At 41.1% G+C, this 19,200-nt stretch overlaps 1 protein-coding gene across 1 annotated transcript; it reads right to left on the bottom strand.

Moving 5' to 3' along the window:
• Positions 1-842: 842 nt before the first annotated feature.
• Task7 (TWIK-related acid-sensitive K[+] channel 7) lies at positions 843-4,126 on the bottom strand. Its single transcript, XM_076789077.1, has 5 exons — positions 3,663-4,126; positions 2,696-2,851; positions 1,789-2,132; positions 1,385-1,503; positions 843-1,253 (listed from the first exon to the last, which is right to left on the bottom strand). The coding sequence occupies exons 1-5, from the start codon at positions 3,787-3,789 to the stop codon at positions 992-994; spliced, it is 1,008 nt and encodes a 335-aa protein (XP_076645192.1). The 5' UTR covers positions 3,790-4,126; the 3' UTR covers positions 843-991.
• Between the last annotated feature and the right edge of the window lie 15,074 nt (positions 4,127-19,200).

Here is a 19,200-nt window from a genome sequence, read left to right as displayed (position 1 = left end):
CTCCTCGAGTTCTCAAAATACGTCTTCAAAAACGAACAACCGTGTGCGAAAGCGTCCTTGACCCTTTTCTACGTTCGACCTCGTTCAGGTTACCCACGCAGCGAACCTTATGGTTGCGAGAACACGATACTGGAGTTGATGAGCTTTGACTAGGAAATTGAGTCGACGCTCCTGACGTGGCTATTGTTTGCCTCGCAACTTCGTTTTCTTAACACCTGTTGCATCCGTACGAGTCACTCGCGGCACATTAGATTCGTATGAACCGCACGGACCACCTGTCCAACCGTCGACAATGGTCGAAGTGGACGGTGGACCGAGACAGGGTCCATTTTAGTCCATTTCAGTCCGTTTACCTTTCAAAATCCAGATAGTACAAATTGAAGCGGTTCATATTACTGGTTAGTTTAAATTGGCTACGAAACAAATCGATGGCAAAAGTTTCTGGGCTTTAAAACGGTCCTTACGATTAATTGTAGCTCTCGGGTACCATTTCCCATGCAATCCATATAACATTTTAATTTTTAAACACACGACAGAGTCAAACTAAAGGGGACACCTTTGCAGTTCTCTATAGGTTCGAAAATGGCCCTCTCCGGTGTGATTTTGCACAGAATTAGTAGTAATTAACTACAGCAAACCATGGGAGGGTGCATCTTTCAAGTTTTGAGACCCTGCACCAAATCCACAAAAAAAAAAAAATAATGTCCAGCTCCAAAAAGCAGCTCATTCGCATCGAATACCAAACCAGGAGCAAGGAGCCCAATCAGGAGTCGATTCCTGTCAGCAAATCTCATCAACTCGAGTAGAGTACGGCGAACAGCCACAGAACTCCGTCCGAAAAAATCATCCTGGACCATGGTGGTGGTTAGGGTGTGCGGGTGGTGGGTGGTTGGATGACCTCGAGTCGGTTTTACACGTCGATGCCGAGCAGCTCCCTGCTGTTGGCTCTCGAAAGTCGACGACGTAAACTGCGACGACGAAACTCCTTCCATCAGACGGATGCGCGTTTGACACGAAGGCTGGTAGCGGTCGGAGGTCTGTAGCCCTGGTAACCTTGGTCGAGAAGCTCCGAGGTCGCTGGTCCGAGGCAGGTGCACGAACACACGCTCACGCAGTCGTCCGCGTCCGGTACCAGTGTCACGTGACCGGCCAACAGTTTCCCATTGACAGCCACCACCTCCCCGTCCAGGGTCAGCAGGTGATGGGGAGCTATCTGCAGATCGTCGTTGTCCCGACGAGCATCTCCTGTATTCCTATTGTTCATGCGAAAATTGTTATTAGTTGTCCAATGATTTTCCCGTGATTCGGAGGATTTTCACTTGGACCAATACGAACGCGTCTTTCAAGCTTGGTACACACGTTCACTCTAAACTGATGCACTTACATCGTCATAAAACGTAGTACAAGCAGATTTATGCTGGCGGCGACCACGGCCAACCCGAATAGTATGAAGACTAAACTTAAGGCCACGTATCCTGGTTTGTTCGAAAGCGCGTGATCGTTCTGCAACATTAACAATTTAATTTATATTAACAACCGTTTCTAACACTGAGTACCGGCGAGAATAATGAAATTCTGAAGCTGGTTGCTGAAGTAAATTGATTAATAATTTCAAGTTCAATCCAATCCCATTAGTGCGTCTAATGTGGCCGCATTCAGAAACAAAAATTGCAGGACGTGAATTCACGTCAGGGGTCGCGAATGTGTTAAATTTGAATAACCATTAATAGTAATTTGAAGAGTTTGTAATATAATTGATAGAAATTTTTTGGGGAAGGTGTGATTTACCTGGAGAGCGACGTAATCACCGAAACCGATGGTAGTGAGCGTCACGAAGCAGTAGTAGAAGCTGTCGAAATAGCTCCATCCCTCGTACCGCGAAAACACGGCTGCACCGGTGGTGATAATGATGCTCGACAGACAGCCAGCCGCGAGCATGAGATTCATTTCCGTCGCTTCTGTTTTGTTGCATCGCAGATAGGTCTTTGCCCGCTTGATCACCACGGATGCGAATTTGTTCAGACGTTCTCCAATACTTTGGAACATTACCAGACCCAGGGGTATGCCCACCATGGCGTACGCCATGCAGAATGCTTTGCCGCCTATGGTGACTGGCGTCGAATGTCCGTAGCCTCGAAACGGAAAGAGAGATTTTGTCAGGAAAATATTGCCTTGGTGATTAGGGTACCTTTTCAAATCTGTCCCACCGGCCGTGCAACTTATTCTTAATTTTAATTTATTATAAATAGAGCATGGATTTTTCTACGATTTCAATACCGACGGGAAAGATCTCGGAAGAGTAGATTTAATATTCAATGCATTTCCATGGAATTAATCTTGAAAAGTGGCAGAATCAGTTTTTATCTCGAGTTTTGTTAGTCCCATTTGCAAAATATTTACTTTTTTTTACAATTTTCCTAATCCAGTGATGATATCAAAATCGCAGAGATAATTTTACCGTGCTTTTTCAATTCTCTACGTTGAGCTACAAAGATGTAAATATGGATAAGTTTATCGTACGATTAATTGCCTCGCTCATGAAGCCATCGATGAATTAATATTTCAGTACTAAACAGTAAATGGTCATGAAGAGCTGTTCAAATCGTTGAGCGTGCGAAATTTCAAGGTCGACTCTTAAATATCGATCGCGCATCGTGTACATTGTGTACACGATGCTTATATATGTCGCAATTACCTATCATAGCGAGCACAAGCGTCGCGAAATAAAAGGCACCCGCGAATTTCCACTGAGGACCAGCTTTGTGCGGTTTGTTCTCAATTATCACAATCTCGAGCATCTTGTAATCCTCCTGTGTGATATTGTACTTCTTCATCATGTTCCGGCGAACCTCTGAAACAGATTGTTCACCGTTGTTGCTCGTGATTAAACGCACAAACACATCGGTACAATACATCACATTTCTTTCACCACAACCATAAAATCTTCTCTAGTCTCCATTTTTTTTATTAATCCCTACTTAATTAGCACTCTACTTACTTTACCAGAGCTCACTGTTAACTTAATCGCGGATTTGGACACCCTGTATATTAGACAGGACGAACTCACTTCACAATAAAAAATTTTGGGTGTCACAATTCTTATTATTTCAATCTTTCAGATTCTCTGTATTTCTGTGTTCTGTGAAATGATCTCAAGGTTAATTCAAAAGGTTTTATCCCTAACGCAGCCGACTGTTACTCTGATCGAGGAGACACCCTGTACACTAGACTGGACCAACTCATTTCAAAAACCAAATTTGGACATCACCATTTTCAGCGTGTCAACTTTTACAGATGCATTACTTTCAACGTGAGAATACATTATGCGTCCTCTTATATTCTACGAAATCATTCCCAGAATTCATTTAACTCGGAGACACTACCAGAGCTCACTATCATTCAAATCAAGGACTCAAACACCGTATACATCGCACTGTACCACACCATAACAAAGATGCGAATATCACAAAGACACAAAACTGGTACTATCCACCTTTCCACAATTTTAAAAATCAACCCCCGCATTCCCTTCTCCTCCGATTCTCCTTCTCCCATCCTCCTCCTCGCTACTCTCATTATATCGAACAATCAGGCCACCCAATGCACGAAAACACTCTCGAGACACGTGAACCGACGCAGTTCGGATGCAAAAATGCACTCACCGGAGAGAAACTCCCAGCGTTTTCTCTCGGTGTTCGACTCGAGCGCGTCGAACACGGCCGCCCCTATCAGCAAATACGTGAACGTGCACACTACCAGCGACAAGGTCCTGACATTCTGCCTCTTCATCTTCGCAGTCTGTCAGCGGCAGAGCGAGAGTGTCAGCTCCGAGTTTCGGCACCACCCCGAGAGACGCTAGCACCCTTGTCTTTTGTGATATCAACCCCTCTCTCTCTCTCTCTCTCTCTCTCTCTCTCTTTCTCTCTCACTGTTTTCAACCGTAGAACGGCGCGTCGTTTTCACTGTCACCGTTTCTCACTTGTGCCACTGCCATCCGAAACGGTGCATAGAGCCGTGCATTCTCGTTTTCCGAACGCGACCCTATCGATTCGACATGTTTCGGAAGGAACGCCCGTTTCAGATGGGAACGTCGAGACGCGTGCACGATCCACGAAGGCCAGCACCCACCACGCTGCTCTTGCTGCCAACGCTGTCGGATGAAGTATTGATCTGACGGCAGCGCCAGGATAAGCGCCATGGAGACCGCTGTCGGGTGATCCGAACGGATAGCAGGCCGGTGGATGGTAAAACGGGGAGAGAACACTGTTACAGTGGCCTGGGTCGGTCAGTAATCAGTGGATCATTATGCATTCATGGCAGTACTGGAATTTGTAAAATATCAGCAGTCTACATTAGTCAAAATTAGTAGTATTGTTATTTTATTTACACCTGGACGAATGTGCCAGTAGAGGAAAGAATTTTCCATTTATTTTGCTGTTTGTCAAATGGTCTATTAAAAGTGGAATTCTTTTCTATTTTTAATTTACTTCAACTGCGAAGTCATTAGCCACCAAAAATAGGAATTTTGGAAAATAAATGTTATCGATTCGATGGATTTATGACGCTATTGAAATTTCTGTGCAGTGCTCTTGGCGAATACCAAGGCTGGCGAATGGTAAAAGTGATTGTAGATGCAGCTGCAGTAGTCCGAGTCGGTCAGTGATCAGACAGGACGCGCTTGTCTGCTGGAATTTTCTAACATAAACGTTGATACTTAGATTGCGGATTTTATGAATTTATGACGCCACGCAAATAGCTGTGGTTTCAATGGTTACCAGACTGGCGCATGGTAAGATTGATGGTAAATGCAGCTGCAGTAGTCCGAGTCGGTCAGTGATCAGACAGGACGCGCTTGTCTGCTGGGATTTTTTAACATAAACGTTGATACTTAGATTGCGGATTTTATGAATTTATGACGCCACGCAAATAGCTGTGGTTTCAATGGTTACCAGACTGGCGCATGGTAAGATTGATGGTAAATGCAGCTGCAGTAGTCCGAGTCGGTCAGTGATCAGACAGGACGCGCTTGTCTGCTGGAATTTTCTAACATAAACGTTGATACTTAGATTGCGGATTTTATGAATTTATGACGCCACGCAAATAGCTGTGGTTTCAATGGTTACCAGACTGGCGCATGGTAAGATTGATGGTAAATACAGCTGCAGTAGTCTGAGTCGGTCAGTGATCAGACAGGACGCGCTTGTCTGCTGGGATTTTTGAACATAAACGTTGATACTTAGATTGCGGATTTTATGAATTTATGACACCACACAAACAGCTGTGGTTTCAATGATTACCAGACTGGCGCATGGTAAGATTGATGGTAAATGCAGCTGCAGTAGTCTGAGTCGGTCAGTGATCAGACATGATGCCGTTTTGAATTTTGAAAGTTAATGACGATTGGATCGTGAATTTGATAGATTTCCTATGAAAATGAATAGTTAAAATACAAGATTATGCAGGTACTATATAAATTTATATATATTCTTGTACTTATTTTATGTATCAATATATTTTCGTCTTATTAAAATTATTGAAGGAAGAAGTACAATGCGATTTAACTTCAGTTTTACAATTGATTCAGGTTTTATTTATAAAGATCTGAAGTTTGGCAATGATTTTATATGGCATGTATGAATGTTACATGTATTCTGTCTCTATTTTTTTTTTTTCATTTAAGCACAGCGGCCCGTTTTACAGCATAATAAGGAAAATCGATGCAGCTAGCTGCAACAGATAACGCGGAAGACACGTTACCGGCAGAGGGATGATCCTGTAGGCAGATTCTGCGCTTGGGACCTTTTGACCCTTCGAACACGCTTGCACGCGAACGATACAAGGCTTAAACGGCAAGAATAATTGGAGCACTAGAACTTGGCACTCGATGGAGTTTCGAGTTAACTTTATGGACCGCGTCTAATCGAGTTGCTTCTGTGTTCTAGTTTTCTTGTACCCGGGCTAGCTTAAAAATGTCCAACCTGTTAAACGCCCTGAAAAGGGATCCTTGTATAAACGAATTTTTCGAACGACTTTCCTTTATGCGTTCAATTTCTACAAGACACGAACGTAATTACTGAAATCCGGACGGTGATTCTTAGAAGACACCGTCTTCGTCGATCTAGTAATTAGCGAGGAATTACTCGTAATGGGTCACTCAGAAAATGACTATATTCTTAATTCATTCTTACAAATTCTTATCATTTTCGCAATTATTCCTAGCTTTATCTTCAGCTCATGAATTTTCCTTACCACATTGTGCTTTATCTCTATGATTTATTCCAGACGTTTCCAAAATTTTATCTGAATAATTGTCTAGTAAATTGTGTACTCATAAATAGATTCGTGCAAGATTCTTAAAAGAATTTGTTTTGAATGAGACCTTAAAAAATTCTATTCTTAATAGAAGCAGATTTTAATAGATTTTATGAAAAGTAAAGTTCGATAAGATTTTTCCAAAAATCTTCTATGAATCTATTTTCAAATACGCCATTTCAAAATAGGTTGCAAAATTTCTTTTCCCCGAGATTTTCCAAAATCACGTATAAAATACAATTTTATGAAGACACGACGCAGTTCGATTTTATATTTGGTTCCCAGAAATTTATAGGAACGATCAATATTTTCTGCTGACCGTTTCGCAGAAAATTCATGAAAATGCAAATTTGCGCATGGCACCGCCGAAGGTATTGGTCTCTAAGGAACAGAGACCCGTTGTTGGCGTATCGACGGGGCTCGTGTAACGGATAATGATTAATTTGTCGAATTAATCGGCGTTCGATCGATACCCGGCCTCGATGACACTGAATTTTCCAGATTTGCCCCCGAGGCTTGATTGATTATCGGAAAAGCATTAGCAAGTATTATTGAAGAGTCCGTCCACACACGATCGCGATGATTAATCCCGGCGGCGCCGTCATTATTCCTGGAATTTATCTACGACACGTGCGGGATAGTTACTCAGTTACACGCCGGATATTGATTTTATAACGAAGGGATAAGTCTCGGTCCATCGAGGCCGCAAGGAAGACGCGAATTCCGCCGCGGATTCCCGCTTAATTACAACTTCCTCGAACAATCCGTTACAATTCTCGGCGAAACTTGCTGAATAATGTCCCCTAATCTTGCCAAATGTATTCAGTCGCGCAATTAGGTCCGTTTCCCTCGCCCAAAATAGAAATAGCGCAGCGCGATCTCTCTACAGGGTGTCCCAACAATCTTGTACTTCCTTGAAAGTTCGTGAGGGCATTTGAAGTAACTTCTTCCGTTGCGAAAATGTTCTCCGCGGCTTTGTTAAGGAGTTATTAACGAAAAACACGGTCCAATCAGGGCGCGGCAACAGTGGACGGACTCCGACTCAGCCAATGCCAACGTCACGCTCAGCGAGACCTGTCTCTGATTGGTGGTCTGCGTTTTTCGTTAATAACTCCTCAACAAAGCCACGGAGAATATTTTCGCAAAGGAAAAAGTTGCTTCAAATAACATCAGGAATTTTTGAAGAAAGTGTGACACTTTTGGGACACCCTGTATAAACGCTTCGAACGATCTTATCTTCGATGAATTGCACACCAATTGCATCAGATTATGCACAGTGAATAAAAAAGATTTTTGTACATTTTTTTTTTATTGAAAGCTTGAGTGTCAAATAAAATAGACTTTTTAAAATTGCATTAAACGACTACAATTTTTTCCAGTTTCATATGAAAAATATACTAAGAAAATACTAGACTGCAATTTTCAAGATTGGAACTTTTTAAATATTGGACTGAACGATTTGAATTTCTCAGTATCTCCTTAAATCGAGTTATGGATTTTAAATGATTGATTTTGGGCTCTTCGTTCCACAGTGATTAATATGATAAAGACGCTTCCGTGGGATACTATAAGTTTCATCGTTCGAGCATATTTTATCGTTCGAATTGGGAAAGATTTTTAGTGCTCGGCGGGTTTCGTGCTAAATTAAGTTTATAACGTTATTAGCATTTTATGTGCCGGGCTTTTGTTACGATTATCTTGCCATTTGTTTCGGGATTATATTTGTTAAGATCACTCAGCCATGAATATTCATTCGGGACGGTCATTTACATTGTATAGAACTGTACAGCTTATGGAGATTACAAAGTTAATAACGATGAGCTGTGTTCCACTTTGTCTTTGCAGAATAGAAAATGGTATTTTATTAGCAATATTAACTCGCAGCAAAGTCTTACAATTTTCCTTTATAACAATCCTAAAGATTAAGACCTTTATACAGAACAAATCAAGTCAAGAAAATGTGCAATACATTTTCTGCAGAAAATGTTACAGTAACATTCTTAAATTTCCCTGACATTTTCACTGTTTCACATTCAAACATAAAATCCACACAGTCTAACAGCATCCTCCACATTTAACTCTAAAGCTAGCCGCATAAAAATATTTCCACTTCTCTCCCGAGATAAACCAGAACAGTTTTATCCGAAGCGAGGATCCACAACGTTATCTTTTATTCCCACCATATACATGCACCAGTGCAAGCAAATTTCTCAACGTGTCCCGTGTCGAAAGCCAATGCGGTTCGGCTCCTCCAATAAAGGATCGAGCGTAAATTTTTGGAATATCCGGAAGACGTTCGACAGCAATCGAGAGATGGGAGAGATGGATCGAGAGTATGGGTGACAGTGTAACTCGGGGTTCGTGTTTTTCGGCGATATAGATTTCCCATACACACGGAGTCTATATATATATATAAAAGATCGGTTATCACGGAACCGTGCCTTTTATTTCCACCAGCACCGAGTAACTAGATCTCGTAAACGTTTTCCTTCTGGGACTTGCAACTGCAATAAAACTGCAGAACGCTGCGAGCGCGGCACGATCGAACCGGATCAATCGATCATAGTCCTCTGGAGATCGATACCGTTTCAATGCCACCTGTTAGTTTCTACAAGATTTTTCATCCTTTAATCCGTTGATCGTGAGTGACGTTAATAATAACAACTTGTCGTTTATGACACAGCGATGAAAAGGTTGCACCTTTTTAGAAAAATTGTAGAATGAAAAATTAGAATTTTACAGTTTTTTCTTTCGGGTAAAATTAAATGGAGATTAAAGAATGTATGATGGAATATTAAGTGACCGAAGCTTATAGGAGATTGTAATCGTGTTCCACTAAAAATTCTGCAACACGGAAACTTTAATGTACCACTAAAAATTCTGCAGCATGTAAATTTCAACGTTCCATTCATGCACCGTTAAAAATTCTATAGGATGTAAATATGAATTCTGCAGCACGTAGGCTTGAATAATGTTCTACTAAAAATTCGGTTTCCGTTAAAAATGATGTAACATGAAAATTGAGTTTGGTTACCGAGATATTGACTTTGGATTTTGTTACTGAAATATTAATTGAAAAACACGATATCTCTGCTCGTTTTCTGGCGTCGAAAATTTGATTCGGATTTATGTGAACGTTCCAAGGTGTCTTGTTGCGATTCTCCGTACCAGAAAAGTGCATTGTTTATTGGTGCTTCTCGTCGCGCACTAAGCACGACGTGCAAACGTAAACCGCGCACGTGAAACATTAATAAACCGTCTACAGAAACCCTTAATGAGGACCCATATATTGTTACCTTAGACAATGGCAGCGGAAGTACGCATTTCGTCTAACCGGCAGAAACACCGGCAACCAACCCCCAAGGAATTGTCTGTGTGATTTTAATAAGCGGCCATTCTAAGCGTGTAGAAGCGTGTAGAAGCGTGCAGAAACGATCCTGGGAATATTTACACTTGTCTTGCTATTCTCCTAATGTATTCACCACGAATATTCGCCATTTGCAATTATTGTGAAAATGGTTTCGAGTCAAGCAACAATTTTTTCCAATGATTAATGGGCTGGATTAAATCGTTTTTGACCACCAATTCTTCAGCATCCCCTATTGTCCAGTTCCCGTTTCTGTGTTCGAGGGGATGATATCGATTTCTATTCACATGACTGACGTTTCACCTGTGGACCGTGCCAAGGACGCTACTTCTCGCCCCCGATAATTATACTGCTTAGGAGATTGTCGTCTTGATTAACCATAGTAATTAGGTTTCTTGAGAAGGTCGCTTTAGCCGGGACACTGCGGGAGTGCTAGCATAGAACTGAAAAACATGGCTGCCAGGAATGTTTCCCTTGACTCTGTCGATGCTTAACGCGAAGTGTGCACCTACACACAGAAACTAGATTCAAGGGAACACGACATATACTGCAGTCGTGCCACTCACATTTTTATAACAAATTTCACGGACATTCTGATCCAGAAAAAGAAAATTTAAAAGAAATCCCTCGGAGTCATTTTTTAGTCACATCAGAGTCGTCAGATCAGGGGAATTGACTCGAATTGAGGGGAATACAGTTTCTCTCTCTCTCTCTCTCTCTCTCTCTCTCTCTCTCTCTCTCTCCCTCTCTCTCGCTCTCTCTCTCTCTCTGCTAGTACCGGATTAGTCACGTGACATTGCGACGCGTGCGCCACAGAGACGAAACGCGTCACGTGACCGTGGCGGAAGTGGGGAGACAAGGCGACTCTAACTCACGCCAATATTTCACTAATCGTATTGAAGGCCGTTCGAGCTTATCCCCACCGCTACTGCGACACGAATCATTCCGTAATAGTATACGGAGGGTTAAAACAATTAAAATAAATGACTTCGTTCAATTCAGTTAAACAATTAAAACAATTAAAATAAATGACTTCGTTCAATTCAGTCAACTTGAAACAATTGAAATTGCAAATTGACCTACAAGAATTTATATTTGTACAAAGATTCCTAATCTAATGAGTTCGGTATCTCTAAACAAGAAATCGGAAATCGATTGATTAGGTGCTTGCAAGGTTGATATGTAAGCCACTCACGTGCAGGCTGACATATAGATCCCTACAAGAGAATCTCAATTGGTCAGCCGAACAATGATACCACCGTCCACTATAATTTGCTCCCGGAATACAATTACCGGAAACGTCGCAGCGACATTCAAATTTCAACAGCAGCCTATTCCTCGAACAATCCTAACCCTTTACACTCGGAATTTCAGCTGTGCTGGCACCCCCCAGGACGCCACCTCTGCTGTCATGCATATTTCTGCGTCCTGTCAATATATGCGATCATAGGAGAACGATGATGATTTATTACTGCAGATTCTAGGCAAAACACCGTACACTTTGCTTCGAAAATTTTTAAAATACAAGAAGCGTGCAATATTAAAATTAAAAAATTTTTAAATGTTCAAAATTTTAAATGCTTGAATTTTTAAATTTTCAAATATTCAAATTCTCTACTCTAGTATTCAAGTAATCAAATATTCAAGTATTCCAACATTCAAGCATTCCAACTTTTAAATATTTAAATATTCAAGAATTTATACATTCGAATGTTTAAATATAGAAAAGCGGCAATATTCAAATATTTAAGTACTCCAAAACTACATTCCAAGACTTTTGAGACTGCAAAATTTATTAAATACAGAAATATCCACGTACGTAATTCTCCAAATTAAAAGTATTCGTTCAGCATTCCCACTGTATAAAATCACGCAAAATTAAAGATGGACGACCCTGTATGTTAGAAATGAACAAAACCAGCGAATATAATTCTAACAACAACACCCAAAAGCCAACCGGCAGCTGGTTAATCGTCACCGCGGAATTACGTGACGATTCAGCTTTTAAGCGCTCTCGCAGTTCGAGCTGTCAATCGCATAGACGAGAGACATCGGGATCGGACTATTTGCAAGCAGATACTATTCTAGACGGATGATGCTGCTTTCGAAAGACCATGTCGATAACGAACAGCGACCTATATTGCTAATAACGTTGCGCTACAGCGGACGAGGCATCAAGGAAATTTACCGCGGCTTTCGCCGGCCGGTTATAGCTGTCACCGTATTTGTCAGGAAAATTGCGCTATTCGGTCGTGCGTCAGAATTCGCCTTGAATGCGACACGCTCCGGATACGCCGTTACAACGCCGACGTCCTTTACTATCCGCCTTTCGCCGCTTTACACCACCACACACCCACTCTATCCCTGCAACACCGGCTGTTTCTAATTTGTTAATTCGAGTAAATTGTTGAAAGCAGACGTCAACGACGACCTCCCTCGGTCTGGCCCCGCTAATTGCCGCGGAGGCGAGAATCGTTTAACTTCGATTCCGTCGAACGAAAACTCAACGATCGATCGATATTCGAATATTTCGACGCGTGTGCTCAGACTTTCGCTGAATCGAATTTTTCAAATTCGAGAAACTCGGCTGTCCGCGGTATTTTTAGAGAAGGAACTTCAGCTGTTGAATGAGAAACAATTTGTACACTTTGTTTGACTTTCGAACTTCAAGCCTCCGAACGTTCCAGGCGTAATTTAGTTAATCGAACCGAAATGGGAGAGACAACGTTTATCGCAATAATTCTGCATCCTTCGAATCTTAACACGATTATTGCTTTTTTGTTCGATGTTTTAAAATTGCATCTTCGTTTTTGGAAATTGTTATTCTTGACGTTTTTCTATTATGCCGCTCTTATCATTTTTCTGTTATTCTTCCCAATTTAGCTTTTGGCTCTCTTGAACATACCACGATAAAAGTTGATTTTGGAATCGGAAAAGTTACACGTGCTGTCGAATAGGAATCGTCTGGCGCGTCCGATCACGACCAACCAATTCTACTTCCAGCGAATGCCAGACATGCGTAGCCGCCGAATTTTCATACCCGATTTTCTCGGAAACGAAGTGGGAACCAACAAAATGTTATTCGTTTTCCGTTTAGTTATTTTTGTCAATAGAATTGACTCGTGCCCGCTTGTATTCTCCGAAGATACATTCTGCTACCAAATAATTTCAAATTGATACATCGATCAGTTTTATGTTCACAAAAATTCTACTTACACGTGACTCACTTCCGCATACAAAAAAAAAAATTGTTCCACATTCTCTGGAGATCAGAGCACAAAACAGTTTCAAATTAATGTCGATAAATAATTTTGAAAGGTAGCGAGACGGAGGGGTGACCAGTTAATAAATTGGACATCAGTCAGTTTCATGTTTTTTAAAATTCTGCTCACACACGTCTCACTGTCGCACACAAAAAATTATTGCACATTCCCCAGAGACCAATGCACCGAACAAAAAAGTTTCTAATTAATGCGTCGATCGATTTCGCCTTAAATAATTTTGAAATGTAGCGTGCCGGAGGGGTGGCCAGTTAACAAATAGGACATCAGTCAGTTTCATGTTTTTTAAAATTCTGCTCACACACGTCTCACTGTCGCACACAAAAAATTATTGCACATTCCCCAGAGACCAATGCACCGAACAAAAAAGTTTCTAATTAATGCGTCGATCGATTTCGCCTTAAATAATTTTGAAATGTAGCGAGACGGAGGGGTGGCTGGTTAATAAATCGGACGCACCGCGTTCATGTTCGGCGGCCGTTTCCGGCGTGACAGCGCGGCCGTGTAACAGTTTACGATAAGCGGCATTAGGTTGCAGAGTGGCTGACCTATTTCCAGAACTCGGCAGACTCCACCGACGAGCTTAAGAAAGAAACGTAGCCGCCCTCTGATGCCCGGGGCGGCGAAAGAAAAGCCTTTTCCGAGGATCTCTCTCTTCTTCTGTCCCTCCGTTTGTATTCCGAAGGTTTGCTTTACTTCGTCGTACCTCAGCCGCAACCATCACCCGACTCCAGTTTACGATTTCTTCCAAGAACGGAGAAAGACATTACCACGGGACGTTGCTTTCGTCGCGATCACGGCAAACTTTCGTGTATGCCACCACCTGGTCTCGAATGAGCACCTTCCACCCCGTTAAATCGATTTCACAATGCCAGATATAAAAGAAAACATTAGCTTCAAGGGTAGACAGTACTCATTCCGAATCGCATTAAGATAAACTCACGGTGAACAGCTACTGGCAATTCCTGAAGACCAATTCCGGGAAAGTTAAAGGTACGATCGAATTGAATAGGGGATGGTTTTCAAGAATTTCTTTTGGGAGAACTAGGTGATGCAGGGCTGCGGAACTTTTTGGAATCTATTCGGGCATGGTTCGGTATTGTAGACAAATTTTTATGGCATGTTTTGTTTAACAGTCGTTTATTCTACGTGGTGTTTCTTAGGCCACTTAACGTTCCGAGAAATTTCAAGGTACGATCGAATTGAAAGGGGATGGTTTCTAAGAATTTATTTTGGGAGAACTAGGTGATGCAGGGCTGCGGAACTTTTTGGAATCTATTCGGGCATGGTTCGGTATTGTAGACAAATTTTTATGGCATGTTTTGTTTAACAGTCGTTTATTGTACGTGGTGTTTCTTAGGCCACTTAACGTTCCGAGAAATTTCAAGGTACGATCGAATTGAAAGGGGATGGTTTCTAAGAATTTATTTTGGGAGAACTAGGTGATGCAGGGCTGCGGAACTTTTTGGAATCTATTCGGGCATGGTTCGGTATTGTAGACAAATTTTTATGGCATGTTTTGTTTAACAGTCGTTTATTCTACGTGGTGTTTCTTAGGCCACTTAACGTTCCGAGAAATTTCAAGGTACGATCGAATTGAAAGGGGATGGTTTCTAAGAATTTATTTTGGGAGAACTAGGTGATGCAGGGCTGCGGAACTTTTTGGAATCTATTCGGGCATGGTTCGGTATTGTAGACAAATTTTTATGGCATGTTTTGCTTAACAGTCGTTTATTGTACGTGGTGTTTCTTAGGCCACTTAACGTTCCGAGAAATTTCAAGGTACGATCGAATTGAAAGGGGATGGTTTCTAAGAATTTATTTTGGGAGAACTAGGTGATGCAGGGCTCCGGAACTTTTTGGAATCTATTCGGGCATGGTTCGGTATTGTAGACAAATTTTTATGGCATGTTTTGTTTAACAGTCGTTTATTCTACGTGGTGTTTCTTAGGCCACTTAACGTTCCGAGAAATTTCAAGGTACGATCGAATTGAAAGGGGGTGGTTTTTAAGAATTTCTTTTGGGAGAACTAGGTGATGCCGGACTGTGGAACTTTTTGGAATCTATTCAAATTTTTACGGCATGTTTTCTATACTAATGTTTATCATAGGTACTTGGATCTATCCTTTGGCATCGCACGAACTAAACCGTGAAACATTGACGCAATAAAAAGTCACAATATCAAATGAAATCACATTTGCAGATTATCAAGAATAATTCCACTGAAACTCTTTTCGATAATCCTACATTGTACAAACAAACACCTCCACAAATTCATTCCGACACGTAAACAGAAGGAGCTGTTTTCAACGGACGATGATCTCAAAAAAGATTCGCGAAAATATTCGTATCCACTGAATATGCGAGTGTACTGCAACGATGCATCAAACGAGAATTCCGTAATTATTTTCCGTTTGGCGTCGGTTCGATTTATCGCGACGCTTGAAAATAACTAACAGTTCATCGATCCGACCGAGGGCTATTTTCGGCTGGGTAATTGTTTTCATCTGAATTTTTAAAAAATTCCGAAGTATCGGTAAACGTCGTTGCGACCGATATCGAATTTTTATTCGACGATATTGGTCCGAGGGTTGACCCAGCTTTCGAAAAACCTCGGATTGTTGAAAAGACGAGGCGCGGGGGTGGCGAGTAGGGGTGGACGGCAGCAGCGTTAATTCACGGGTGGCACGCGCTATCAAGCTTCGCTGATTTATGGCACACTTGTGGCGCGAACTTTGCCTCGAGATTCAAGGCCAGCCTCGAAAGATGGACAAGCAGAGTCAAGTTCAATTACTCTTCAATCTACCTGAACGAACGGCGAGGAGAGGACGTCTTGGACTGATAGCTTTATTGCACTGGGATAGTGCGACCGAGATGAGATTCCGCCAGAATTGTTTACCAGAAACTAGACGATCCCAGAGACAACGGTTTCGGTTGTTTCCACTCTGTTTTATTGGAATATTTTGCATGGAAATGACTCGATCCCCTTTGTGCATTTATTCGGAATTTCGGAGTGCACTGAACAACTCGCCCTTAAGGACTATCATGGGCAAACTTACACCCCGTTCCTGTGCCATTGTCTTGTTTTATATTTCTCGTTTCGATGTGTTTCAACCCTCGTGTCCCTTGAATTTTATTCATTTCTTTGAAATCAAGAATAAACTGCATTTCCAACAAAGACGAGCTGGTGCAATTTATAACAGTAGAAAAATTGAATTTAAGAATGTCCACATATTATTTTCGTCTTATCAAGATTATTAAAGGAAAAATATTGTTTCTTGCAATCGATGTAGACAACTTTTATTTCGCATACAAATCTTATTCGTTCCAAGATCTTTTGTTGATCTATGTATTTCCGAGGAGCGTATCAGTGTAAAAAAGTCGGTATAGAAACAATTTGTCTCTTTGTATCAAACTATGAAGAAACTCACTGTCACCGTTGATAACGACCACGACTCTGGCAACTCGCGCGAAACATAAGGTCGATCAATCACCGAGTAGGATGATTCGCGAACGAGCAGCACGTGTCCCATAAGATGGATAAACAATGTCGTCGTGAAACTTTCTATATCCCCCACCCTCCCCCCTTAAGATCTGTATCGTAAAGCACGGCGGTGGTAGTTCGAGCCCGTTAGACAGCGGAAAGGTGAAGGTAATGACAGACGAGCGACTCGAGTGCGTCGTTAACCGTGCGATCGCAATTACAGCCTCCCATTTAATTACACGGAGGATGTTTGTAAGTGTTGCCGGAGGCCACGGTTGCGTTTTACCTCGTTACGGGGGGCCGAGCCCGAATGGGATCGTAAGCCGACGCCTAAATTACAGCGACAACTATGGTCCGGTATGTGGGCGCGTCTTAATTAACTCACTGTCCCGGCAAATAGTTTAACCATCGACTATTCGCGTAATCTACGCCGCGTGTGTTTACCTTCTACGAGGTTGCGTGGGCGCGGCGATGCTTGAATAGATTACCGGCGCATCGCTCTCAATTGATCAGCGTGTTTAACGTAATTAGTCGATTGTGTAAGTTCCTGTGTAATCGGGTTTTTAGCGGGAGGTAAACACGTGTCGCACGACTCGTGTCATCCCACATTCAATTCTCACCGACTTTTGATATTTATAGACGATCTTCGTGATACCTTTTGCTTCTTCGTTACTTTGTTGTCATTTAAGACCATTCATTTATTCTCGTTACTATAAAAATGAGGGAGGTTAAAACAGTAATAGGATTAACAAAATTTTAGAACGAGTTATTTTCATCTCGTTGAAATTATTGAAGGAAGAATGGAAATTTTATTCGGCTCATCTTCCTTACAGTTGATGCAAACAATGTTTAGTTAGACAGCGGATGTTTATGCAACGTAATATGTTCATCTTCAAGGAAATGGAGCTACATAAAAATTTATTTTTCTGTAAATGATTTTGACTCTCTGAAAATGACTTCTCCATATTTTTACATTTTTCTAATGTTTTCACAGTTTTAAGTTTCATCTAGATTTGTCATTAGTGAATAAAATCCGCTTTTTATGCTTTTCTGTGCAAGAAAATGTTCATACTAACGAACATTTATGACACTTTTACCGTATTTTTACCGTGAATCGGATTTTCTTATAATTTAGTATTTTCTTCTGTCGTCACTGGAAATTATTCTGGGAATATTTTATTTGTATGAGGAGACGTTTTTAATTTTGCTTCTGATTCAATATTTCCCGGGTTATTCGTTATATTTTATACGTCAATTACGTCCATGCGTGTGTATAAATAAGTCACACTTTATTCCCTACAAACTGCAATAGCAAAATAATCAATTATTCATTGCTCCGCGTTTTCGAATTAATGAACAACCTACGCGATCTTATCAATATTTATAATTGTTGGTGCACGTCTTACACGCACCTCAAAAATAGTTGCACGAAAGATTCTAAATTAATATTCATCCAGCTTCGTTTTACACTTCAGTGGGACCAATCATGTTATATTCATAATAATGTCAAATTTTCCATAAATACGTTCAGTTGCAACAAAACATGAAAACAAGTTTACCGTAAATTAATAGTCACTCAGTTTTGTTTTACACTGTAATTCGACGAATCACGTTGTGTTCATAATATCGTATCTTAAATAATCAATTAAATATTAAAACAAGCTCGGTGAATTTTCAAGCAAGCATGGGGGATTGAGAAACACCATAAAGATCCCGTAGAAAACGAAACGGGGAACGTGCTCCGATTTTTACCTCAGCCATTCTTCGAAGAGTTTATGTTACGTCGGTGCACACGATAAACAGTCCTTTTCGCGGAATTTCATTTAACACACAAGCACTTCTAAAGGGAAGAAGTTATTTGAATCGATGGGGAGGGTGCCGTTCGAGTAACCTAAATACGTGTCTACCATGCACGCCGCGGTATTTACATTAAAATATATTAAATCTGAAACATTCGCGGCTGAAACCTCGACGAAACATATCACCGGCTTTGACCCAGATAAACGTGAAAATCCGGTTCGCGCTCTCGACCGTTACCCGACGAATTTTCAATAACGAAAACGCGTATAGAATGTGTTGCACGTTGTCAATTTCACGGTTATTGAACGTGGGCTAAGCATTCCGTCCAGCCCGCGTGTATCCGCGTTCGCACGAAAAAATACCAAAAAACAAAATACGAACACGGCGAAACAAAAGCGATTTTACACGGCTGAACGGGCCTTTTGTTCCGTCCGCTAACTGCGGAATTAATTGTATCTCATTAACACTTTGTTGAAATCCTCGCGATACCGTCGACGTACGTCGCGAATTTCGGGAACGCTTTAAGAAAAACTTCGTTTGCATTTCACTGCCTGGAGTAAATTATCCTGAATTTTCGTTTGCAGGAAAAAATTATGACAAACCCTGTTAGGTGAATGTTTAGGGATCTGAACCGTGTTGCGATCTCTCATGCGTTCCACAGAGTGGAAATTCGCGCATCTTCTTATCTCACATACTATAAAATCTTTATTTTCTTTCTCTGTTTATATTATAACATTTATTTCTTCAAACCGTGCAATTATAAGTGAAACACAATTTTAGTAGTTCGTCTTTTTAGACCGGTTAAATACACAATTTATCTAAAATAGATTAGTAAATTCAAACAACTGAGAAGAAATGTTTAAAACAACGATAGCAATCGTAATGACGTAGTCTCTCTTCGATTTTCCCACTTTCTTCAAACTGTGAATATTGCCACTGATCAAATAATTTTTTGC

This window comes from Halictus rubicundus, chromosome 6 (assembly GCF_050948215.1).
Source record: "Halictus rubicundus isolate RS-2024b chromosome 6, iyHalRubi1_principal, whole genome shotgun sequence".
Lineage (NCBI taxonomy): Eukaryota > Metazoa > Arthropoda > Insecta > Hymenoptera > Halictidae > Halictus > Halictus rubicundus.
Note: the sequence above shows the minus strand (reverse complement) of the source record. Positions and strands in the feature narration are given on the sequence as shown.